General features: G+C 42.1%; 1 protein-coding gene across 2 annotated transcripts in view; it reads right to left on the minus strand.

The window, feature by feature from the left end:
• The window catches only part of LOC123363935 (programmed cell death 6 interacting protein), a 55,115-nt gene that overhangs the window by 24,074 nt on the left and 5,400 nt on the right, over window positions 1-25,641 (minus strand). Inside the window, exons 2-10 of one of the 2 annotated variants that reach the window (XM_045005543.1) lie at window positions 23,645-23,699; window positions 21,142-21,211; window positions 18,595-18,722; window positions 15,185-15,338; window positions 12,897-12,997; window positions 11,789-11,920; window positions 9,762-9,984; window positions 5,369-5,492; window positions 3,595-3,772 (exon numbers count right to left, since the gene is read on the minus strand). In XM_045005543.1, coding sequence (XP_044861478.1) covers window positions 3,595-3,772; window positions 5,369-5,492; window positions 9,762-9,984; window positions 11,789-11,920; window positions 12,897-12,997; window positions 15,185-15,338; window positions 18,595-18,722; window positions 21,142-21,211; window positions 23,645-23,699 — 1,165 coding nt within the window. The remainder of the gene's footprint in view (window positions 1-3,594; window positions 3,773-5,368; window positions 5,493-9,761; window positions 9,985-11,788; window positions 11,921-12,896; window positions 12,998-15,184; window positions 15,339-18,594; window positions 18,723-21,141; window positions 21,212-23,644; window positions 23,700-25,641) is intronic. The other variant, XM_045005544.1, reaches the window with a different exon arrangement.

A 25,641-nucleotide genomic window follows, 5' to 3' on the forward strand; every position in this document is an offset into this window, starting at 1 on the left:
AAGTTCAAGCAAGTTGATATGCAAGGTGGACTCAAGAAGAGACCACCTGCCTTGAACAGTGAGTGTCTAGGTGAGGCCCTCCCTCCACTCCCCCCGGAGGGATGCATCTGTTATTACTAAGAGAGTTGAGCAAAGGGCACCCATGTGCAAATACTGTGTTCTTACACCAGAAGAGGGATTTTTTTCCCCACTACCAAAGGCACGGACAGTAGTTTGTTTAAACTTTGCTTGCTTGGTGAGAAAAACAGTTCTGAGCCTCCCTTGGAGGCAGTGCAAGTTAAGTTTTGCGTGGTTTATTACCAAGGTGCCAGTTATTTGTCCCAATAAAGACAATTTCTGGCCAATGTTTGAGGGCTAACTTGGACTATTAGTGACTAAATTGGGTAGGGTTACAAACCCACATGAAGGGAACAATGCTTCAGCCATTACTTTATCGAAGTCAACTCCTATGAACTCCAGACTTTGTACTAAAGTTAAGGTGGACTTTCAGATGTTTAATTGTAGTCTCAGTCTGAGAAATAGATATACTGTCCTCTGAGTGGCAACTGAAGCTTTGTCGAAGGATCATTCTTTCAGCAAGCAATTGTCAAGGTCCGGGAAAAAGAGTTCCTTGTTTGTGAAGATGAGCCACAACCACAGAACAAACTTCGGAGAACACTTTGGGTGCAGATGAGAGACTGAATGGGAGCATTGTGTATTTAAAGTGCTCTTGACCCAGAGTGAAGTGTAGGAACCTTCTGTGGGAGGGGTGGATTGCTATAGGGAAGTAAGCTTCATGAAGGTCAAGGGCTGAGAACCAATCCCCCTTGGTCCAATGATGACACTGCTGCAAGAGTTACCATTTTGAATCTCTATAAATCTGTTGAGTAACCTTAGATCTAGAAGAGTCCTCCAACTACCATTCTTTTTTGGAACCAGGAAGTACCTGGAGTAAAATCCCCTACCTCTGTGTTGGATGAGAATTGGTTCTTTGGCACCCATATTCAGTAGAGTTGATTTCCTGTTGCAAAAGGTGCTTGTGAGAGGGCTCACAAGAGTGATGGGAAAGAAGGGAGGGGTAAGGTGAATGGAGTATCCTGTTGAAATGATCTCCAACATCCATTTGTCCAAAGTGATATGTTCCCAGTTCTGACAGAAACGAGAAAGGCAGTCTCTCCAAAGCAAGGGAGCAACAGATTGTTGCAGCAGATAAGAATGGGGAGGGTAACTCAGTACCTCGCCTAACCCATCCAAATTGGTGTTTCGAAATTGTGGGTTGTGAGGCTGATGTTTGACAAGTAGCTGGTCTCTTCTTCTGGACCGTTGTCGTTTACACTGAGGTTTGTAATGTCTCTGGGAGGCAGGAAATTGGGTGGGATGAGACCTCTGTGCAGTCTGGGACTCACTGAAATTTTGTGTAAATTTTTGTGTAATTTCCCAAAGAGCACAAGGTAGCTCTAGAGTCAAAGTATGCAAGCATTCATCCATTTTTTCTACAAACAACTTTGAACCATCAAAAAAAAAATCCTCAACTACATTTTGGACTTCCCTTGAAAAAACCTAAGAGCTGAAGCCAGAAGGCCCTCCTCATGACTACTGCTGTGGAGATAGAACGAGCGGCTCTACCCGTGGAGTCCAAAGAGGCATGCAGAGATGTTCTTGCAAGCATAGTTGGCCTGCAGCGATGATCACATGAATTACTCCATCTGCCTGTTGGAAGATGCTCAATAAAGGTATTCAACTTTGAATAGTTAGTATGGCTGTATTTCACCATGAGGGTTTGATAATTGACAATTCTAAGTTGTTAGGTAGCCTATGAGCATGACTTATGGCCAAAAAAAAAAATCAAGACGCTTTAAATCTTTGTTATATGGAATTAACATGGTGCTGTCTGCCATGTTCGTGCACAACGTCAACCAGAAGGGAGCTGAGGGATGGATGCAAAAATAAAAATTCAGAGTCTTTGGAGGGGATGTAATACTTTTTGTCTGCCTCTTACAGGTCCCCCATCACTTGATAGAGGTGGAGCAGTCAGAGACTCTTGTCAGAACCAGGCAAATCTCCAGGGAACAAGAGATGGTCAGTACCGAGAACTCATCAGGAGAGATTCAGGCTTTTCTGTTACTGCCAAGTCCAAGGAAATGAAAACTGTTGCATATTGAAACAGTGTGTGGTACTGATGATACAAGGTGAGTAGAGATAACGGTGGCATAAGGCACCTACGGCACCGAATGAATGACCAGTAGGTGTCAGTTTGGTCTTTTGCAGAACCAAAGTGCTGAGTACTGAGGTCCTAGTAGACTCTGTCGGTACATATTTAGAAGAGCTGGTCTTCTCTGCTGCTTTGACTTGATAGTACTGATCTTCAAGAGCCAGAACCCTTAGTCCCTTAGGTTTGCTGATGGACATGGTACTTGAGGAATGTGCAGACTCATGGGTACCAAGTTGGATATTGGTAGGTGCCAAAACAGGTGTCTGAATTGGATACCATCTTTACAGTAGCTTCTCTACCACAGGACTGGAAGATTGCTTTCTAGGGTCTTTTTGAGAGGATTCCTGAAACTTCCTCTTTGATGCTCAGGGGGAGTGCTGCATCAAGATCAAAGTAGCTGACCTGTTCTGAGACCACTGTACAGGCAGGGCTGCTGGCCGGGGTCAGAAGCTGATCGGTGCAAACCCTTCATCATAAGACGACGTAATTTCAGTTTCCAGTTCTGTCTTGCCCTCAACTTTAATTTCAGGCAGAAATTACACTTTGTGGGGAAGTGTGACTCCATAAGGCAGCAGACACACTAGGAATATCCATCACTGACCAGGATGTCTCTTGGCACGAAAGGCAATGTTTAAACCTGGGAAGACCCTCCCAGGATTTCAGTTCCCCTGGGGGGGGAGGGGGAACACAGAGAAATAGGTGGAGGGACCTATGCTAAAAGTGCAAGTAAAAAAAAAAAAATCTTAATTTTTTTTTAAACTATAGGAATTACTATAGCTAACTAACAAAGGAAACTAAGAGCTAACACTTTAAGAATCAGGAAAAATACAGTTGAAGTATACTCAACTTGGACTCTGAAGTTGTCTCAGGCTGAGGCAGCTGAGAAGGAATGAGGGTGGTTCGCCCATTCAGCTCTATATACCCTTGGTGCAGGGCACGAGGCTCCGGGGCGCGCATGCACGCTGTTGAACAGACACGGCTACCTAAAATCTGAGGCTCACTGGGTGCAAGAGCACCTAGAATGGAGCACTCAGAGACACTACTTGAAGAAGTAGTAGTGACTGTAATAGGTATCATGTTCTTACTTTTACCAGTTTCCCTCCCCACATAATCTCAAACTGAAAAAAAATCAGTCAAGACAATACCACATGTGACAGGACAACTGTAGATAAAGTGTCTACCAATCTCCATGCATATCTTTGGACTTCACATTTAAAAGCTAAAACCTTAACACACAATCAAGCGCTTTTATCATGTCACTAAAGCAACAAAATTATTTTAGACAAATCAAGTTAATTTTTTTTTAAAATATTATAACAAGCATGCTTTACTATTTAAAGAAGCTGAGTTAGATTCCTAAAGTTGCACATTTTAAAGATTATTTCAGTTGTTTCTAAGCTTACTTCATCTAAAATCTCCCTGTTTCTCTGTAGCAGTTCTGGTAGATCTTTGATCAGCTGATCAATGGTCTGGATGCCTCCCTGTTCAATAACAGACTTAGACTTCTGTAGAATAGACTGAGGAACACTATCACCAGACACATCTTCGATGGCAGCAGGCAGGTTCAGAGAAGCCAATACTCTGAGAAAGTCAACGTATTCCATTGCAATTAGTACACCACAAAAATCACAGCATCAAAAGAATCATTTTGGTATCCAAATTAAACAGGCCATAAGAACAAGGGGGAAAAAAGGAAACAAACAGGCGCATAATGTAATCTTGGATAACAATTTAAAAACTGGAAAAGTTTAAAGATTATCCAAAGGACATACTTAACCAAAAAAGCAATAGTTTAAACATTTTTTAAAAGGTAACTTAACCTATCATTTTTCCTTTGTATTTTAGTGCTTATAAAGCATAGCAGTAGACTTGCATACAATTTTAAGTAATATACGACAGTTTTGAACACAAATTTTATCTACTTTCATCCAGAACCTTGGTTTTATATTTAACTTGTATTTACTTAAGTCAAATTCTTGTTTCAATGCCTTGAAACAATATTCAACGGCTTGAAATAGTCATTTATGCAGGGGAATAGTAGGGACTTTTCCTGAGCAAGCAACATCAGCCTCTACAGAACCTAAGTTTAATTTAAAAAATTAAACCTCTAGCCTCATGCTTTGTTCATGAGGAAAGCCTTTAAAACCATGAGTTAAATGTAAAACTGCTGTTTTCTTATGTCTGCAGAGCAGAAACTCTAATGGCTCTGATGCTTCTCATAGTTTTGCCAATCACTACTGTGATTCAGATGCCTGCAGGAAGTAGGGAGACCAAAAAGGATTAGGTCCATTTCACTTCAACTTTGCTCTGGAAAACAGAAGCAGACAGACACACTGTGGAATTATTTAATGGGGAGGTTGACCAAACACAGATTTGGAAAAAGGGATAATGTATTGGAGACTCCCTCCTTGCAGCAACCAGAAAAAGTTATTCTCTGGCTAAAGTAAAAATAACATGTCCGTACTGCTATATCCCTTTTCAGCCAAGCCATATACCATAGGGCAGCCACCAGGAGCCTTTGAGGTGACAGGGATGAGAAGAGAGAATGTTCCTCCTAACAGCCACAGGTGGTGGGTGGGGGCTTCAGTTTATAAAGACACCTACTAACTGAAGACAAATACAAAATCAGTGATGCTCACAAGCAGACTGTAAGGACAGCACTATGGCAGACAACTCAGTAACCTTCCATTTCCCAGAAGCTTAGGAGGGGAAGGAAATGGCTTCACATCTGGATGTTGCCCCTAAACAGTGTAGCCCTCAATCTTTTGTATTCATATGTGGCTAATGGGATTTTAGTCCTCTATTAGATATCTGGTAAAATTTCCAAACCCTATTGAGTGGCAACCTGGTTTACCTCCTACAACAGAAGAAGTCTATTACAGTATTTACTGGCCCAGTCCTGTAAGACCCTTACTGAGAAGTGCTGAGCAAATGGAAATTAGAAGTGATTTATAACTTTGCAAGACTGGGACTTTTTTTTAAATTCATTCACATATTCTCCCCTCCATCACCCAATTTTTGTCTAAACCAGAGATTTAAAAAAAATCTGAACAAAAAATATTTAAATAAATCTCCACTGAAGTGGATAAAAGTAAAGTTTTGATTATTCCGGACAAAGACTGACTCAATGAAAAAATGTTTTGAAAAAGATCAGAAGTCTGAATAACCAATACTCACCCATTTGCCAGATTGGTAGCTTCTCTCATCTGGGCTATTGATCTATTTACCAAGTCTGCCTTTCTCTGGTTGTAAAGGCTCAGAGACTGCTGCACTGCCAGAGGAACCATCTTCTCAAACAGATCTGTGATTGAGGCAACATAATTATTTGAATGCAACTATAAAGGTGACCATAAAACATGGAGCTTCTTTATATCCTTAGGGATTCATCTAGACAATTACTGATAAAGAAATTTCACAAATCCAAGTTTCTAAACTGAGTGGGAAATACCACTGAGGAAAGTCAACATCTCCTTAGGCCTAGTACCAACATTCAAAACTTGCAACTTCAGATTTATCACAAAAGACTCATGGTAGAGGATATGTATAGGATTTCAACATATTGCATTAGGCAAGCTGTAAGATTAACAGTATGGGCTGTCTTCAAGTTAAATCTGTAGGATAAGAGCTCTTCAACAAAACTCCTTCAGAGACCAGATTATGTGCTTCATCCAAACATTTTTGAGATAGTTATTCAAATCTGCACTATTCTAACTTGAAATTGAAGATTTACCCTTTGCAGGGGCCTGTCAGTAATCTTTCTGACACTAAAACCAATGGCTTAATGCACAATACAACCTTTTCTTAACTGTTATTCTTAGAGATGTGTTGCTCATGTCCATTCCATTCTAGGTGCGCGTGCCCACGTACGCAGTCGGAGATTTTTGCCTTAACAGTATCCATAGGGTCGACTATAGCGCCTTTGAGTGCCACACTCATGTGTTGGTATATTAGGCGCTGCTGACCCTACACCCTCTTAGTTCCTTCTTGCCAGCAACTCTGACAGAGGGGTAGGAGGGCAGGTAATGGAATGGACATGACCAACAAATCTTGAAGTTACAAAAAAGTAGGTAACCGTTTCTTCTTTGAGTGCTTGCTCATGTCAATTCCATTCTGGGAAACTCACAAGCAGTATCCTCGGAGGTGGGCTCAGAGTTCACAGTCTACCAGCTTGCAGTACTGCTCTACTGAAGCCAGAATCATCCTGGGCCTGTTGGGTAAGTGCGCAAAATGGAACGTGAACGTGTGGATGGATGACGTGAACGTGTGTGAACGTCCTGGATAAGCACTTGGGCTAGGAAAGCTGCTGAGGAGGCTTGCACCCTGGTTGAATGAGCAGTTACAAATCGCCAGAGGTGGCATCTTTGCCTGATTGTAACAGCAGCGAATGCAGGCAGTGATCCAAGAAGAAATTCTTTGAGTGGACACTGGACAACTTTTCATCCTGTCAGCCACCACAATGAACAATTGCATCAACTTGTCTTTGTAGAAGACTGTATAGGGTGGTTCTGAGGTAAGTGCCCTAATCTCGGAGACCAGGCAGGCAGATATTATCGCAACTAGGAATGTGACTTTCCAGGACAGGAGAGAGACCTGGAAGCCTGTGGCTCAAAAGGGGGAGGAGGTGTCCCCATGAGCTGTGACAGCACTAAGATTCAGGTCCCATGGCAGAATGGGGTCCCTGATGTGCAGGTAGTTGGTGGGAGAGCTGGCCATGAACTGCAGGGTGTAGCCTGAAGATATGTCAAGCACCCAAACGGTCTGAGGTCAGCTGCGACCAGGCCGACTGGAAGGGGCACAGGTGGTTGAGGAAAGCGCAGGGAGGTGGATCCTGGAAAGTGACTGGGGCGCCGTCCTTGGGCGCATCCTCAAAATGCCTACTTCTGGCTTCCTTGGCCTCTGGAAGAACCAGGCCAGGTGGAGGAACGAGAAGACGAAGGGTGACGCAGTTTAAGTCCTTTGTCTCTGTCTTCTTTCTGTAGGAGCTAGACTGAGGGACAACCCAGGGCCTCGATGGACGTGGACAGAAAGGCTTTCTAGCCTGCTGAGGGGTGTGAAGGCCCAAGGAATGGAGGAGGGTACAGGAATCTTTAAGGCCACGGAGCTGTGCATCAGTCAGCTCCAAAAAAGATCCCTGCTCCCTCAAACAGAAGGTCCTGAAGGGTAGTCTGCACCTCCTGGGACAGCCCAGAGGACTGTAACAAGGAGCTGTGCCTCATGACCACCACGGAGGCGACTATCCTGGACCCGAGTCCGTAGCATCCGAGGCCATCTGGAGGGCGTCTGCACCATTAGACACCCAAAATTGCAGGCTGTCCATCAAATAAATTTTCCTGCCAAACAAGTCCAGCCTCTTGGCATCTATTTTTCGGTGTGCTGCTTGCCTAGCCCTTTCACTGATGGCGGACACGACCACCAATCCTGCTGGAGGGTGACAGGTATTCAACCCCCTTTGCAGGGACATAGTACTTCTCTTCTGCCTTCTTGGAGTAGGCGCAATGGAAGAGGGGGTTTGCCACACAGACCTGGCAATTTTAAGGACCCCTGAGTGGAGGGGCTGTGCGACCCGGGCTGGGGTGGAGGAAGGTATAACATTAAAGAGATCGTCTGACTTATCCGCTAGCTCCTTGACATCCAAGTTCAGGTTTCAGCCACCCTTTTGAGCCTGGCACTCCTTGAAGTTGTGAGGGGACCTGCTTGTTTGCGAGGGGCCTGCCACCACTTCGTCCAGAGACAACCAAGATACTGTACAGCAGCGGGAGGGGCAGCTTCTCCTTTCTCGTCCGGGGACGGCTCCTTGGGCATCAGGGCCTGCTGTGTCGCCCCGCGTGGGATTTGGCACTGTGCTCCGACTCAGGTGCCAGCTGTGCCGGGGGCAGCTTGTCCGATCCGGCCTGGGAGGAATGGTGGGAGTATGGGAGTGGCATAACAGGTACACCCCAGGGGTTCCAGTACTGCCACTGAGTGGGCCATTGACCCTGCCTCCACACCCCTTGCCAGAGAAGCCATGCCAGTCTCAAGGGCCGGTGGCAATTTGCCTTTTATAGGCAAAGGACTGAAATCCCCTTCAGGCTTGGACCACTGCCTTTCCGGTGACCAGGGCGGAGTCGTAGATACCAAGTCTGCTGACTGATCCTTGTCAACGACCAGTAAGGAGAGGGAAAGGACTGGTACCTGCCTGAAGAGTGTACCAGGGAGCCAGAGACTGGTGCTGCGACCAGGAATGATCCCGCACCGGGGCAGAATCAATGCCTGGGAGACCACCTAAGCGGTGGTGATCTGTGCCATGGCGAACTCTGGTGGGAGGCCCAACGGTACCATGGGTATAGGGATCAGCATCACGACTCAGATGTCCCATGCCTTGTAGGTGGAGACCTTGGTGTCAGGGACCAAGAGACCAATTGTCGGGGACTGAGACTGCAGAGATGGGGACTGATGCCTGCAGTCCGGGGATCAGGTACGCTCTGATGTTTTAGGGGCGGTCCCATAACCGGCTTGCCCGTAGATGCTGGGGCTTTGGCCGGGTCTGTCGCTTGGCTTTGTGTCTGCGGTGCCGGTTGGCCTGCTTGGCCGCCAGGCCCACTTTGGGCATAGATGACCTACAAGGGGATGGTACGCCCTGCCACTCCCAGGAGTTGGGTCCCTGGCTGGAATAGGGGGGTCTCACTGCAGCGGTATGCCTGTGCAGCTCTGGAGCGGGCACGTAGCCTGACAGAGGTCCTTTGCCGGAGTCATCTTTTTTCTGCAGTGCCAGAAGGCCTGTTGACTTTGATGGCTTCTTCGGCACTGGGGAGGTGGAACGGTGCTGGGAGAGTTCTGGTGCTGGTGGTGTGCTGCACGGAGCGCTGACATACCAATGGAGTCCAATAGAGAGGTCTCCGAGATGGGACGAAGCACAGCCTCCATGAGGAGTGCCCTCAAGCTGATATCTTGCTCCTTCCGAGTTGAAGGGCGAAGGTTTTTGCAGACCCTGCACTTATCCTTTCAGTGGGATTCCCACAAACACTTTAAACAGCTCTCATGGGGGTCACTAATGGGCATCAACCAGCTGCACGACAAACATGGCTTAAAGCCTGAGGAACTGGGCACGCTATGCTCTGAGGTGAAGTCCCAGCTGGGACTCTAACTCCTAAACAACTACTCTAAGTACCTATCAACTAATAACAAAGGAGACAGAACAATGGCCTGTAAGAATCCCTAACGTTCTTGCAATACAATACAAGGCGCTCTGACCAACCATCACAGGCGGTAAGAAGGAACTGATAGGGCATAAAGTCGACAGCGCCTAATATACCAACGCATGAATGCAGCTCTCAAGAGGGCGCTACAGCCGACCCTATGGCTACTGCTAAGGCAAAAATCTCTGACAATTGTGCACGTGGGCATGCGCACACACCTAGAATGGAATCAACATGAGAAAGCACTTGAAGAATATGTTATTGGAAATTGAACATTAACTTTAATATTGTACATCTAAATCACAGAGCTACGGTTGAACTTTAGAGCCCATATTAATCTTATATACAGGCAAGATACATTTCACCTCTAAATCTGCTCTGAATATTTTGCTTACCAGTGAACTTCTGGCTGATAGGGACAACAACTGAGGTAGATTTCACAAGACTGGCTTTGCCAATCGGATCTAGATCTTTCAAGTCAGGAACCCGGTCATGATAAATGAAGTCATTGTCCTTCTTGGCAGCTGTAAGGGCGCGGTTGATTTTGTCAGACAAATCTTTTACATTTACGTATTCATCATAACGAGATGCCACTGTTTTTACCAAGTCTGATGCATGCTAAAAATCAAAATACACACAATTACAATTCAAATAGTCTCTCCATCCAGTCCTCTTCCTAGCAGTATTCCATCTCTTTAACACAAACAATATATAGTAAAACAGCTGATCATCTTAGTTAGCCAACTATGGATATTGCAAAGGCATAAGATTCAGCATTAGCTGCTCCCTGTCTACTAAGGGAATGTCCCCATCTAAGGATTTCGAGAAGAATTAGCAAAATTACTTCTTGCAATACACTCACTGACTTTATATACAGTTCTATTGTTAATGGGATCACGAGTCCTCTGCAGTTCATACTAAGAACTTGTCTACACTACCACTTTACAGTGCTGCAACTTTCTCACCTCAGGGGTGTGTGAGTGCTGCACCTTGTGGAGGTGGTTTTTTTACAGCACTGGGAGAGCTCTCCCCCAGCGCTGGTGCCGCAACTACACAGCCACAGTAAAGCACTGCTGTGGCAGCGCTTTAACATTGCTAGTGAAGACATACCCTAAGTAATCTCACCAATAGTCTCAAAAATCTACAGAATTCAGTTATAATTTGGGAAGTAGAGCATGGGGTAAAATTATTTCACAAGACCACTCAAAAAAAGCTAACACTATCTCAGCTCCAAGGACTAGGACTGAGTTGATTGTTCCTAGTTCAAGGAGCCTTGTGGCAGATGTTACAATATGTAGTTTCCTTTGTGTCCCCTTCCCATTTGCTGCTAAAGATTCATGGGAGACATCATGTACTTCCACCCCTGTTCTCCAGTTCTTGCCTGTTTCTCGAACAATGTGCAAAAAAGAAAGGTTAAGATACAGCTGCACACCTAGGTTGTAATTCTACAGCCATCTCCCTTCTACCACTGTCTGCCTACTAGGCCCCAGCTCAGACTTTGAAAAGTTGATAATAAGGAACCCAGAACCCTCCTCTATCCTGACCTGCCACCTACACCCAGAGAAAACACCCTTCACTCCCATTACTAACCAAAGGATATCTATTTCCCCTGCTTCGACCCCACCACCACCAGCCACAGGAGACCCATTCTCCCACCTGAACCTGCCTCTAGTAGCACAGACCTCCCATTTCAACAACCAAAGAAAATCATTTCCCTATTTGAACAACCAAATATCCCACAGCCAGAGGCCGGAGAGCTGTCCAACCAAACAAGGTTATTTATAAAACCCTTTCTACTTATGTCTAACATACTTATAACATTAATCAAACATTTAACAAGTATTTTACCTTAAGGGCACATTTACAGTTTATAAAATAGACCATTTATAAATGGGAAGTGTGTTTCTTAAGCCATGTCCTGTGATTTTTAGACTGAAATATTTGAAGCAGGCCTGAAACAGTGGGTGGTGGTATATTAATTTAGATTAAATATATATGCCAAAGCATTAACATAACTTAGTCACTATCCAACTTTGAACAGTTTTAAACAAGGTTTGAGATTTGGCATACAGAGACCTCAGTCTGTTTAGTACCACTGCAAACATCATTAAACATCCTTTTGAACCTTTCATTAAAACAATGGTTTTCAACCTGCCGCCTGAGGACTGCTAGGGGGTCTGTTGATTATGTTTAAGGAGTCCACGAAAGGGGACTATGAAAATAAAGTTTCAGATCCCAAAAAAGGAATTCAATTTTTCTGATCAACAGTATGTGTGGGGTTTTATTTTTTATTTTTTTTTTTTTTTAGGAAACTTGTCAATCTTAACGATCGGAGTTTTGCAACTCAAAGTAGATAAGATTTGTCATAGGTAGTAATTAAAAAGGTCTTCCTACATTTCTTAAGAGTTCTGTCCCAACCCACCTGTAATCTCCCGATTTCTTCACCAAATTTCTTCTGCTGCTTTGCCAGGATAGACTGGTGATACTCTGCATTGGCCTGCATAATGCAGTGCTTCGCAGCCAGAACAGGAAACACCTCCTGGAAATAAAAATACTGACCAGGGGAAAGTCCAACCACATAAACCACCACAGACAACATGGGATGCAGGAAGAAAAAGGAAGAAGAAAAGGAAATTAGAATCACCCAATTAATGGTTTAGATAGGTTAAAACATTAGAAGTAAATGTTAGAGATGTGTGACTACATGGATTGAATTCAGTCAAAATAAAAATATTGCTCTGGTAAAATTCAATTGTTTTATGTTGATCTGGGGATTGCACTTCATTTAATTAAAGCCATGAAGTCACAACATTTACTTTACAAAGATTAGAAATTCAAACATGCATTAGAAAGAATAGTAGAGAGGACATCAAAGATCCCAAGACAAAGTACTTTAAAAAAGTATGAAAGAATATTTAGCCCTCTTCGTTAATCAAGTCATCATACTTCAGAGGTTGACGTGATAGTTCTACATCTACTTTTTTCCCCACATAACCATTAATAAGGATAATAAAACCATTATCCAGCAGAAACCACTGCAATAAGTTTTCATTTACAGTGAACCAAGAATACTTAAATAATTATCAGTAGACCTACAATAATAATAGTTTTACGGTCACACCAACAAAATAAAAATTATATAAACCCCATTAGAAAGCGTTAGTTTGAAAAACAAATTTAGTAAGGAGTTAAATAAGCCATCCCTAAATATACTGTCACAAGTTTACCCAAAGTAACAGTTTTAATAAAACAGTATTTCATGTATTTCAAAATAGTATTATTTTAATACTAAAGTGATTAGCTTTCAAAGAAAGCTCAAGTGTGCTTCTGACAACTGACAATATTTGAGGATTTTTCTGGATTCTTACAGTTACTCAAGAATTCCCAGGGTTCTCCCCCCCCACATTGCTACAAAAGCGTGATCATAAAAATGCTTGAGAAACCATCTTAGAGATAATTTATAGAATGTAATACTCAACTAGAGTTATGTTAGCATATTTTGTATTTTTTTTTTTAGCAGCATTACTAACCTTGGGCAAAGTGTCCTTATATTGACACTGTTTGAAAGCATCACCATAATAATCTGCAGCTTGGTTAGCCAGTTTAGCTATGATAGCATCTTTCATTTTATCTGGAATTAAAAACAACAAAAAGACAAAACAAAAAACATTAATACAAATGTTTTCATGAAAAGAAAGGTTACTCACTTGTAACGAGCTCAGGAGGGACTCTGCACATTCACACACAAGATGTGGTGGCAGTGTAGTTCTGACAATAAAATGCTTCATAGCAGTGTCCACTGCAGACAGAAGGGGCACTGATATGAATACGATTAAGACGACATGCTCTGGACCAAGTTTTCAAATTCAGAATATTCAAATAAGTTTAAAATCTCAACTAAAAATTGCTATATTGCTAGTTTAAACTCCATTTAGTGCTGTGTTGGAATGAAATGCCACACAGAGGTCTTCTAATGAGATTATTTAGCTAGAATGTCTATTTGTACCAATGTTGTATGCAGTGCAGTTATAGCTTTATCAGTCCCAGAATATTAGAGAGACAAGGCGAGTGAGGTAATATCTTTTATGGACCAACTTGTCTCTCTCACCAACAGAAAAGGGTCCAATAAAAAGCTGCTACCTCACCCACCTTGAGCCAAAGCAAATAATAGAAAGAATGACTGCTTAAATTATAATGATGCATCTGGGATACTTTTCAGACAGTTTTGTCAAAATCTCCTTTGTTGGCAACCTCATACATAAAAGCTGTAAGTACCATGAAAGACAACATCTTTATTGTACAGAGGTCAGAAAGGAATCCATGCCTGTAAAGCAGATTTCTCAGGAAGAAGGAAAGTCTCACCAAGACCTACAAATCGTAATGTGACTTGTCGCTGCCTGTGATCAGGAGGAAGATTTTACATGAACATTTTGGTTCAAAAGTGGGCCAGGAATATAGGTGGGCCAAATTTTTCTGAGAAATATTAAATTGCACAAAACTATGCATGTTTTCATAGGCTGTATTTGGCAAAGAGAGCATTCTGCAACAGCATTTGATTTCAACTTTTACTTTTGAAATGCATTTTGCTTTGAAATTTGGCACACCAAAAAAAGATTTAACACCTGACGACGACCCAAAACTAAAAAGATTTTTTTGTTTCCAAATGTTTTGTTTGACTCAAAACTTGGTTTTTGTTTCAGCAAGAGGAAAACCCCAAAAAATCAGTTTTGGTTCAAACCAATTATTCTCTTTCCCCCATTTCAGCCCCCACACTGAAAAAATAAACTACTTGTTCACCTTTAGCAAAGAATGTACTAGTAAGTTTTGGGGTGTATTCTACACCAGTGCTTCTCAAGCTATCTGATGTGGGGGACCGGCAATTTTTTTTCCCAATGTGCCAGGGACCGGTGCCATATTATCCTATTTGACGCTCTTATGAGGAAACTCGCCGCGGACTGGCAGCTGATGGCTCGTGGACCGGACCACCACTTTGAGAAGCACCGTTCTACACAATGTACCCCAAGACAGTGGTCCCCCTATGTAATACTGTCAGCAGCCATGAATATAGCAAGACTGAGAGGCATCCCTACTTATTTTGGGGAAGCTTCATTCTGGTCACCCTGCTTCTCACTGCAAGGAGGTGCTGCAGACCTAACATGAGCAGGGTCTGCTCTAGCAACATATTTTAACACTGTAAATTCTTCATTTAGACGTTCCTGATAGAGGTTATAAAAAACTCAGTTGTTCAGTTTACTAGTTGATACTTAATTATTTTCAATCTGTCATAAGATGTTATTAGTTGTTTTCCTTCAACTCTGCCCCTCTGCAATATCAAAAAAAGGTTGTCCAATGCCATGAATCTACAGGAATGACAATGAAGCATTTTATCAAGGAAAATTAAATTGAAAAACAGAATTCAAGTCATCCAGTAGTCTAGTAAATAGCGCTCTGTGCCACATGCAAGACCTGGGATAGATTTCCAACATGAACATGGTCACTTTTCAGGCAGCATGCTCAGTCCTGGTAAGACTCGGGAAGAGAAAGATGGGATGATGAAATGGTACATCTCACTTCTCAAAATCAAGTCGCAACCTGACAGCTGATATTCACTATGATAAGAAGAGTTAAGGAGAAATGTTACGTTTTCACACAATCAGTACTTCCATTACGGTGAAAAGAACAGTTGAGGGACAAATGAGGCAGTTCTGAAAGGCCCACATGATACTAAACTTCATTTCTCAATTTAATAAGTCAAAATCAAAACATTTGTGGAAGTTGTGAAGAACACTAAGTACACTTGTAAAATGTAAAGTTATACCTCTTGTTGCTTTTAAGAAAAACACCTCTTGAGCTTGAGCCAACATAATAAGACTAAGGGTTCCAACTGTATCTGGAGAGATGTCCACTGTAGGCTCTCTATTCAACGCAGACAAGACTGTGTCTTTAATGTGTTGGAAGGCACCACTAGCAAACTGAACCAAAACAAAAATGAATACATTATTCTTCCTGTATTTCAAACAAACTTTTGCTAATAAAAAAGGTACAGCACAAACAGATGTCTGAGAAACAAACTTACTTTTATAGTTAACAACAATGCGGAGACCAGAAAGGACAAAATCTAGAATATGGGCTTTGTAACTCTTGAGATCCCACCTGTTCTAAGACAGCTGAACAAGGCTGACTGAGAAGCTATTAACCAAAGCTATAAAGGAGAAGAGTATATAAATATGGAAGATATCCTCAGTTGAGTGCATTGTATGTCTACATTATAAACTTAAATCGACCTACATTAGGTTGACTTACAGTCACCGCTGTAATTATTGCAGTGGTTCATGTTCATACTGCCCCCTTCTTCTGTCAATGGTGTGCATCCCCACCAGGAATGCTTCCACTGACTTAAGAGGGGCAGTCTGGGGGGCTGAGAGACTGGGCTCTCAGCTTCGCGGGCAGCTCCTCACTGGCAGCCCAGCTCCCTGCCACCAACAGAGCAGACGCAACAGGCTTCTCGGCTCCTCACTAGAAATAGGGCAGCTGACTGGACACCATGTGCCGATCTCCCCGCCAGGAGCCCAGGTACACTTCTCATCTGGAACATAAGTGCTCCCAGCAGGGACCAGGGAGCCAAGAGCCTGGGCAGCAGCCGTGAAATTGACAAGAATGACAGCCAATACATGTAAGTAATGCAATGTCTAAATGGACACTGCATCATCTTAACTACACAGACATAAGCCCTATGCCTCTCGTGGAAGTTAAGTTATTGTGTCGGTGTAGTAGGGCACTTACAGTGGCAGGAGCAAGTCTGTAGTGTGTACACTGCCATAATTAGGTCAATGTAAGCTGCCTTATGTTGACCGAACACTATAGTGTAGACCAGACCTAAGTCATATTAATCTTAACTTTCCACTTCATTTGAATTATATTAAGAGCACTGAGATACAGGCTAAGACAAGGGCTACTAAGCCTCCAAGTGCAGGTTAAAAGGTAGAAGTCTGTTGTCGTGGTATTGTATTCCATAGTTATGGGCATTCTGTGATTAATAACTTCCTCTGAAGCATCTAGTCATGATCAAATACGATACTGGTGTAAGCGGACTATTGGTCTGTTCTGACACTGTAATGTCAACACTTCTAAATGAAACTACTGACATGGAATTAAGGCGGTCTTACAGCAATGCTAAAGATATATGAAATAAGCAGTAAAAAGGAAGGTTCCTCATGGTTGTGCACAACTGAGTTTACATTACAGCAGCATGGTATAACAAACCATGATTGAAAAATATCTAGAGGGGTACCACCAGAAAGGAAATGAGGTGGTACAATAAGAGACAGATGCATGTAAATACTGCAGAGGCAGGGAAGGGAGCACGGAAATTTATGGATTAGTTCTGTTAGAAGTATCAACAACAGTCCAGGGAGAAGAGTTGCAAAATACAAATAAAGTTAAAACCGGGTAACCTAAACAGACTTTTCTGAATCTATTGTCTCTTAAAATGATTCTATGAATAAGGCAGTTTAAGACCAAGAAGATGTATGCTATCCATAATCATGGTAGACAAATTGAAGTTGCTGTAGTTTTGGTTTATTTTGTTGTTGCTGAGATGATTCAATTGTCAGGTTAACTATGACATTTGTCAGGTTAACTATATGAAACTACTGAACATGAATATATCAATTTCAGTACAAGTTCATTGTCTTTTAAGTATAGGTTGACAAAAGAATTGAATACCTTTTCTCTAATGTGTACAGAATCCACAATACATGCACATCTAGAGAAAGTTTTATACCTTTTACATCAATCTCCGAGAAGTTACCTATGCTTTCCACATTATGATAAAGATTTTGAGAGGTACAAAATTTGGAAATACAATTTAAGTGATATTACACAATTTTTTCTGTATTGACGATACTGCTATGGAAGATAGGAGTACTGAGTAGTTAACGTTAGAGAAGGCACTTCTCATTCTAGAGGAGGCAGTGTGGAATTCCAGTTATTGGAGTTCTATCCCCAAATTGGCAAGGGACTTGCTGAGCAACTTTGGACAAATCATGTCTTCATCTCTCAGCATCTCTTCCTTCTACCACCCTTAGATCTGTTTTATCTTCTTAGAGAACAAGCTCTTTGGAGTAGGAACTGTCTGCACAAATGGGGCCCCGACATCTGGCTGAGACCTTAGCAATGGTACTACAAATAAACTTCAAAAATCATAATTGCACTCCTTTGAAATACTGATGATCATACTCTGTTATCACTCCATACTTCCCAAAAAGGGGCTGTTCGAACTAAGAATACTGCATAACTGAAGAAACAAGTTATGAAAAATCTAATGTTTTTCACAGCTATTATACTTTTTGGGGATTTTTTTTTTAAATGGGCAGTAAATAAGATGTTGGAGAACACAAAACTACATTTTTCATAGCCCTTGCTTCCCACAGATATGATTTTTATGCTCCACCTCAGCTTTCTATCATAATTAACCACCTACAGTTCCTTACAGTGTTACAAAACATTCCAAAGTTAAGCCTAGCTAGAAGCAACACTGTATTTTTGCTGAAGATATCCTTCAATATCCCAAACTTCCTTGTTTGACCCAAAAGCAGGCAAAGAGTCCAATAAGGAATTCTCTTACCACAGCCAGAAAACTCAGTATTTTGAAAGAACATTTGAGCCTGTATATTTTCATAACAGTAAAAGCAAATCCTCAAAAATACTACAGCAGATTCAAAGTTTGGGATGTGGTAGGGAATTAAACATTGTTACAATGCCCAGATTTCTTTGGACTCCTAATTTTGGAGAGGGGAGATGTGACGAACTCAACTTAAAGATTTTGAAGAACTTATTACCAAGGACATAACCAATACAGTTCAAAGGCTTCAGCAAACACAAAGATAATTCGCCATCTATTTATGATTCTCAAGGAACTTGCAAACAAACAGTATTATATCATACTTTAAAAAAAGTGTAAATATCAGTAAAGAACAGCTGCTCAGCAGACCACTTAACGAAAGGCAGGGATGGGAGGTGGGGAAGAGTCACATTTACAGGTTAAAATAGATGTTTATTTGGGGTGTTCTGAGTTTGGCCAATTAGAGTTCTGGTGTTCAATCAGAGGTCAACAGTTTCAAGTTTTTCAGTAATGGGGGGTTAAGATATAGTTTTTTCTTAATTGGAAATTTTTAATTTTAAGAATTAATAGTTTCAATGTTTGTCAGTACAGAAAGAATTCCACACCTGATAATGTTTAGCAGCAGTTTTCAATCCTTCATCATTATCCAGATTCTGCTCTGATGCAATCTGACTAGCTAATGCTCCACAGTTGAACAAAACGCAGGTCTTCTCATATCCCAAACTTGCCAGAGCTGAAACCAAAAAAGCCAGAGTGAGCATTCTGTGAGGAAAATAAGCTTCAGCATTTTGCCCTTCTAAAGACAAGAAGGCCAGCACTTACAGGAAAGTAAGCACCTTCAGAATTTGGAGACCACCAGTAGTTTCAAACAGAAAGCTAAGGAAGCAACTGTATGGAACTTTTAACACCCAAATCACTCTGATCCTGCATGTTAAAGAGAACTACAAAGAAAGAAAAATCCTTGTTTATCTAAAGAAGGCTGAATCTTACATCTAGCACAGCATTTCCCAAACTTTTGAAAGATAAGCCCCACATGAAGTCACAAAATCTTCAGTTCCAGCATGTATTATTGTTGAAGTCCTGCTCAAAGTGAGCAGTCACTTAAGAGTAGATTGTGTAGTTGTGCATGATACTTCCTATTTGATGCTTTAAACAATCAGTGAAATAGTCGAACATTTAAACTATCATCACTGACATTTAAGTTAGCACCTACTGAAATGAATGGAGCATTTCAGACCTGAGAGCTATTGTTTCACAAGCTCTGCAAATTCTGGCAGATCTCTCTGCTTTAGTTACGCTAGATTCATGTTGTCAAGATTCTCTGCATCCATAACAGCTAGAGACTTTGGGTATGCCTACACTGCAGCTGAGAGGTATGATTCTCAGCACAGACAGACTTACTCGGGCTAGCTTTGCTTGAGCTAGAATGATAAAAATGGCAGCGTGGACACTGCAGCACAGGCAGAGGCTTGGGCTGGCCACCTGAGCTTGGACCCAGAGGGTTGGTGGGTTTGTACTTGGGCAGCTATCTTGAGATGCTGCCTGTGCCACAATATCTACACTACCTTTTTTTAGTGCATTGGCTTGAGCAAAACTAGCATGAGGGACACCATGCCCCAGGCGTTCCTAATCTCCAACTGTCAGTGGCTGGGACTGCATGATGGGACAGATCACTCCAAATTGCCTTGTTCTATTCATTTCCTCTGAAATATCTGGCACTGGCCACTGTCAGAGGCAAGATGCTAGACTGGATGGACCATTGGTCTGACTCAGTATGGCCACTCTCATGAGTTGGTCATCAGAATTGGGTATTGCACCTCCCAGCTGCAGGGTAGAGGCATCCTTATTTAAATTAAGCCTTCATTCTGGAGAAATGAGAGGCCTGTCCAGCCCCTAACAGTTCTTCACAGCCCAAGAGGATGTACCTAACCCACACATTGGAAAACACTTGGCTCTGAATATCAAGCAGCCAAGGCCATAAATAGCCTGGGAGAAGTTATTGGTCATACGCAGCTGCCACGACATGAGATAAGGTAAATTCACTGCTGCTGGAAGTGCTTTCTCCCACCCACTTGCACTGCACCCTTCTCTGCTCTGAACAAGACTTTCCCCTCCCCACACAGTAGAGCATTTTGTAGGAAACAAACTGGGGCAGGAGGGAGGACAGAAAGGAAAGGGGAGAGAGGTCCAAAGTGATAAGGTTAGAACAAAGCAGCTGCAGGAGGGAGTAAACTGTTCCTTTCTTCCCCTCCCTTCAAATAGTGACCCAGGGATTTTAATATTTCCTCTCCATGAACTGGTGAACATGTCCTACCAGGACACCCCTCAACAGTGAGCAGTACTGTAATAAATGCATCTGTAGGGCTTCAGTAAGAAACCAAAATCAACATACTGAGGAAGAGAGGAAGTCAGTCTTATTTATCCAGCTGAACACAGTGATTGCCCGTACTGCCAAGTGGAATGGGGGAAATGTTTGTATTTTATGAAAAAAAGTGTGACTTGGTCCCCCCACTCACTTTTGTATTATGACCTTCTAGGTCTGAGGGGTTTAAATTCTTCTCTAGGACAGGGGAATAAGAGATGGGTGTTGGTCATGTGCATACGTCTGGGTTGGTAAGTATGGACCCCCAAGAACTCTCAACACATTGAATTACCTTGAAGGGAGGACCAACCACCAGACAACTTTCAACAACTACCTCCCTTGGCCAGCAGAGCACAGGAAAACAGCATGAGTAGAGCTTGAAACAAAGAACTGATGTTTCAGGAACTGCAGTAAGTATTCTGCTGACCACTGCAGACACACAATCCTGGATAGTGGGGGCCAGAGAGGAAGGTAGTGCTCCAACATGGTAACATGTACAAGCTTGGCTTTTTCATTCCAAAAAAAGGGACCCCAAAAATACTGTATTCTAATCGGCTAATAAAAACTGCCTTGTTTTGAAAAGGCTGTTCTGCGTCGCTGCAAACACCCACTGATTGCATAGTTCTAAAGGGATACAATCTCCAAGAGGAGTTCTAGTGCCTGGACTCACTGAAACAGCCACAGTGAGAAACAGTGATATTGAAAACCAGGCCACCATCAAAATACAAATGTTTTCAAAATTCGTTGTTAGAAGTATTACTTGCATTTTATTTTCATTAGAATTACATACCAAGTTTGACAGATCCTCCAAAAAGCGACCCTTTATCAAAGGCATCTTTCCATGTAAAGGTCACACAGATCTGAAAAAAAGGGAAGGAGAATGCACTGCATTTCATTTTAGAAAGACTTATTTTAAAATGACATCCAGTACACAGTTTTGTTTTATTCTAATTAAAGCATTATAATGCTTAGCAATGTGTAAGTAATAGTACAAAAATCCTATGAACCTTAAGACAGTCTTTAGTTTCACATATAAATTTTCCTACTCAACTTTCTATTTGAGCTTACACAAAATTTCTTCAATAAGAAGCAAGGTTCACAGATTCTCACAACGGGCCTTTAATGCTCACATTTTGGAAGCAGAATTATACCTGTGAATGACAGGGCAGAACCTCCTTCCCCTGAAGAGAGTGCCAATGTGAGAAATTTCCAAAGCTACACGGAAACCTAACCATTCTCCAAAGTAAAGTACACTTTTTTTTTTAAACTGTGATGGATTTGAAGATGCTCTACAATAATTTAGGAATATAATCTCTTGCCTGGATGATTGTGCTGCTTACTGCATGCATATACTGATTTAATTCAATAGCAGGATTGTTCAGAAATGCACCCAGGAAGGAATGTGTATGAGTGGATCCTGATACACACTTCCTAGCAAAAAACTTCAGAGACAAAACAAGAGCCATTCACTTTGAATTTCCACTTCTGAAACTCTGCTGCACTCAAACTGGTTTTGCAAAGCAGATCCAAGCTCAAGGAAAAGAGAACAAAAAACTATCTGAATTTTAAAAGGACACTCCCTCAACAGCAGGGGGAGAGAGAGAAGTAGGAGACTGAGATGCAGACACCCAGAGGTTAGGGGTCTGGGGCAAACTAGGTCTGTCTAGGAGTCTGAATGAAAGACTTATGTCGACCTTTAGTTGTTTTAATAATCCTTTTTTCTTATGTTAATATTTTGTTCCTATTGTTAAGGACAAAAAATACTTCGTTATAGGAAGGCTGTTTGAATCTCTATTCACAGCTGGTCACAGACTCCACAGAGAACCACCATTGGTACCAAGGGTTGCCAGCTCTGACAAGCTATTCTCGGAGATTTTCCACCCCCCCAACATGACGTAATGTCATTTTCTTAAAATATCCTATTAAAATCTCCTGGATTGCTTTCAATAGCCACTGGGAGATCAATGCCAATTCCAGGAGACTCCAGGCCAATCTTGGAGGGTTGGCAATGCTGAATCCAGTTGTAACTGCCAAGAAAGCATAGTCAATACATAGGTCCTATATCCTAGGACCCAGTCTAAAAGAGGGAGAATCATGGTATTCCATCCCAGGAAAGACAAAGTAGGAAGATTTAGTCCTAATGGAGGTGCACTCAGGGAGACCAGAGAAAGGGTCAGAGGTGTAGCTAGCCTTGTAACCATGACAAGAATTACTAGTACGAGATCTTTGAGAATTTTCCACTCTGAGCAACTACTGCTAGCAGAAAAGGGTGCCTGCCATATTTTATCCCCAGGGTGGGTGGGATTTGTAGACCTTACTTCTTGAAAAGGTTTAAGAAACTCAGATAAGTTCTTCAATTCTTCAGCATGGCAAAGTGTGAAGATCACCACAAGAGAATTTATCACAGGAGGAAGTCCCGTGCCAGAATTTCTGCAACTATATACAAAAATATATTCACCTCTGGGGTCTCTTTACCATCCCTTCCAATTATTTCCACTTTACTGAGCCATCCTAATTTGGAGCACCCTTTACAGACTTCAGTAGAAGCTCTCTTTGAATAAACCTTGCAGAACTTAACATGTTTGAAAGAAAGACTAAGTTGCTGACATACAAATCTCTTTGTAAGAAGCGTGTCAGTCTTTCTGCCAAAGACATCACTGTCTGAAAGGAGCACACCTTGAAAGAACAGAAATGGTGACTTCTGCCCTATAGACACTGGCGCAGCCAACTCGAAATGAATGACTGATGTCTTCTTACACCTCAAAGACTAATATAGAACAAACAGCTAAGAGAGCTACATTACCTCTTTGCTCACAAAGAATCTGCAACCCTTATTAAAAATAAATCAGGTTTAAATACAAAATTTAAAATAGTATATACTAGCAAATAAGGTGATTGCAAATTAACCCTATAGCTGAATAAGTGCCACTGTTACGGATGGACCAGATCATAGTGGCCTCGGGGGGGGGGAAGGAAGGGAGGGAGGAATCACATTTTTCTGAGCCTGCATTTTGGCATCTGTAAAATGAGAGCAATGATAGTTACCACAGGTGAAAATTCAAAGTATCAGGATTAAACACATCCACAGCCACATGTGAGTAGAGAGAAAGATTAGGAAATGAAGCTAAAAGAGATTAATGTCTTTCCTGGGAGAAGCACTGTCTTAGACATAGGCCTAGAAGAAGTAGTAGTAGTAGAAGAAACAACAATTAAAAAAAAAGACATCCTGGTTTCCATAAACTACTGTTCCAATATAGTATATGTGAAGCCAATGTAACTCTTTTACACCTTACCTGATTTTCAGAAAATGGAAATTTTGGCTCTATGGAACACAGCTGATCGTAGTATCTAGAGCAACAGACAAGAGAGCGGAGGTAAATACCAGATTAAGTGTTGTATTGGTCTTGTTTACATTGAGGAAGAGGGAGGGTTGCCCTCCATATGTAAATAATGGAATTCCTCCACTAATTCTGCAACATTTTGGGAGAGAACTAGAACATGCAATGTGCCTCCACTGTGGCAGCAATCACTGTGGAACTAGGAGGGGAGGTAGATGAAGGCAAGGGATACTGAGGACAATGTGTCTCTTCCATCGCACTTCCCACATGTGGTAGGAGGAGGAAATAGATTCTTATGCAAAGGGTCCACTGTATGAACACATGACAGACAAGGAAACAAATTTGCCCTTGACATTCATGATCATGTTACAGAGAATTAAATTAAATTTAAAAAAATCATGACACTAACATAACATTTGCTAACTTCTATGTTCTCTCTCTACCCACAACCATTTGTCTATTTTGATTGCAAACTCTTTGGTCACTATTTTTGCCTAGCACAATCAGGCCCCATTCTCTGCTGGCCTCCCAGAACTACTGTAATGAAAATAAACTAGAGTGTTGCACATTTCCATAGCGGAGCTCGTTGCACAAACCAAGGGCTCCTTGTTTTCTTCCAGTCACCCCAACAAGCTCCCTGTGCGCCACACTCCCATTCTCCTCTACTTCAGGGATTCCTTGAAAAACCCTCCACCTCCCCATCCCTCATGCCAAGGCCTCTCTCTCTCCACCCTTTTTCTTCCCCTCTAACATACCCATCTTTCCCTTGAACTGGAAGGGAAGTGCCCTCTCCTTCTCAGCCCTCCACCCCAACCCAACCAAGCAGGGTTTGGTGAGGCAGGGCATTAAAAATAAGAAATAAAGCCGCTTTTATTCTCCACTCCTACTGCTAAGCATCCAACCCACAGTTGTGCAAGCCTCTTTTCTGGTTTACTCAATTTTCATCAAAATCTATAGGGTTCTGCCCACTGATGCCTAGAACACTCCCTCAAGGAACTAATTTGATACAATGTCCAGAAGTTACATTACATTCAACAAAGAGAAATGTCATCACTTTTGATTAGGGCCTCACTTAGCCAATAAATACTGGATCACAATATGGGACTTGTTTCAGAGTGGTAGCCGTGGTTTTTGTGGCACCTTAGAGACTAACAAATTTATTTGGGCATAAACATTTGTGGGCTAGAACCCACTTCATCAGATGCATGGAGTGAAAAATACAGGAGCAGGTATAAATACATGAAAGGATGGGCGTTGCTTTACCAAGTGTGAGGTCAGTCTAACGAGCTAAATCAATTAACAGCAGGATACCAAGGGAGGGAAAAATAACTTTTGAAGTGGTAAGAGAGTGGCCCATTACAGACAGTTGACAAGGTGTGAGTAACAGCAGGGAGAAATTAGTATTGGGGAAATTAAGTTTAGGTTTCGTAATGACCCAACCACTCCCAGTCTTTATTCAGGCCTAATCTGATGGTGTCTAGTTCACAAATTAATTCCAGTTCTGCAGCTTCACGATGAAGTCTGTTTTTGAAGTTTTTTTGTTGAAGAATTGCCACTTTTAGGTCTGTTATTGAGTGACCAGAGAGACTGAAGTGTTCACCTACTGGTTTTTGAATGTTATGATTCCTAATGTCAGATTTGTGTCCATTTATTCTTTTGCATAGAGACTGTCCAGTTTGGCCAATGTACATGGCAGAGGGGCATTCCTGGCACATGATGGCATATATCACATTGGTAGATGTGCAGGTGAATGAGCTCCGGATGGTGTGGCTGATGTGGTTAGGTCCTACGATGGTGTCCCTTGAATAGATATGTGGGTAGAGTTGGCACCAAGGTTTGTCGCAGGGTTTGGTTCCTGGGTTGGTGTTTTTGTTGTGTGGTGTGTAGTTGCTGGTGATTATTTGCTTCAGATTGGGGGGCTGTCTGTAGGTGAGGACTGGCCTGTCTCCCAA

This window comes from Mauremys mutica, chromosome 2 (genome assembly GCF_020497125.1).
Source record: "Mauremys mutica isolate MM-2020 ecotype Southern chromosome 2, ASM2049712v1, whole genome shotgun sequence".
Lineage (NCBI taxonomy): Eukaryota > Metazoa > Chordata > Testudines > Geoemydidae > Mauremys > Mauremys mutica.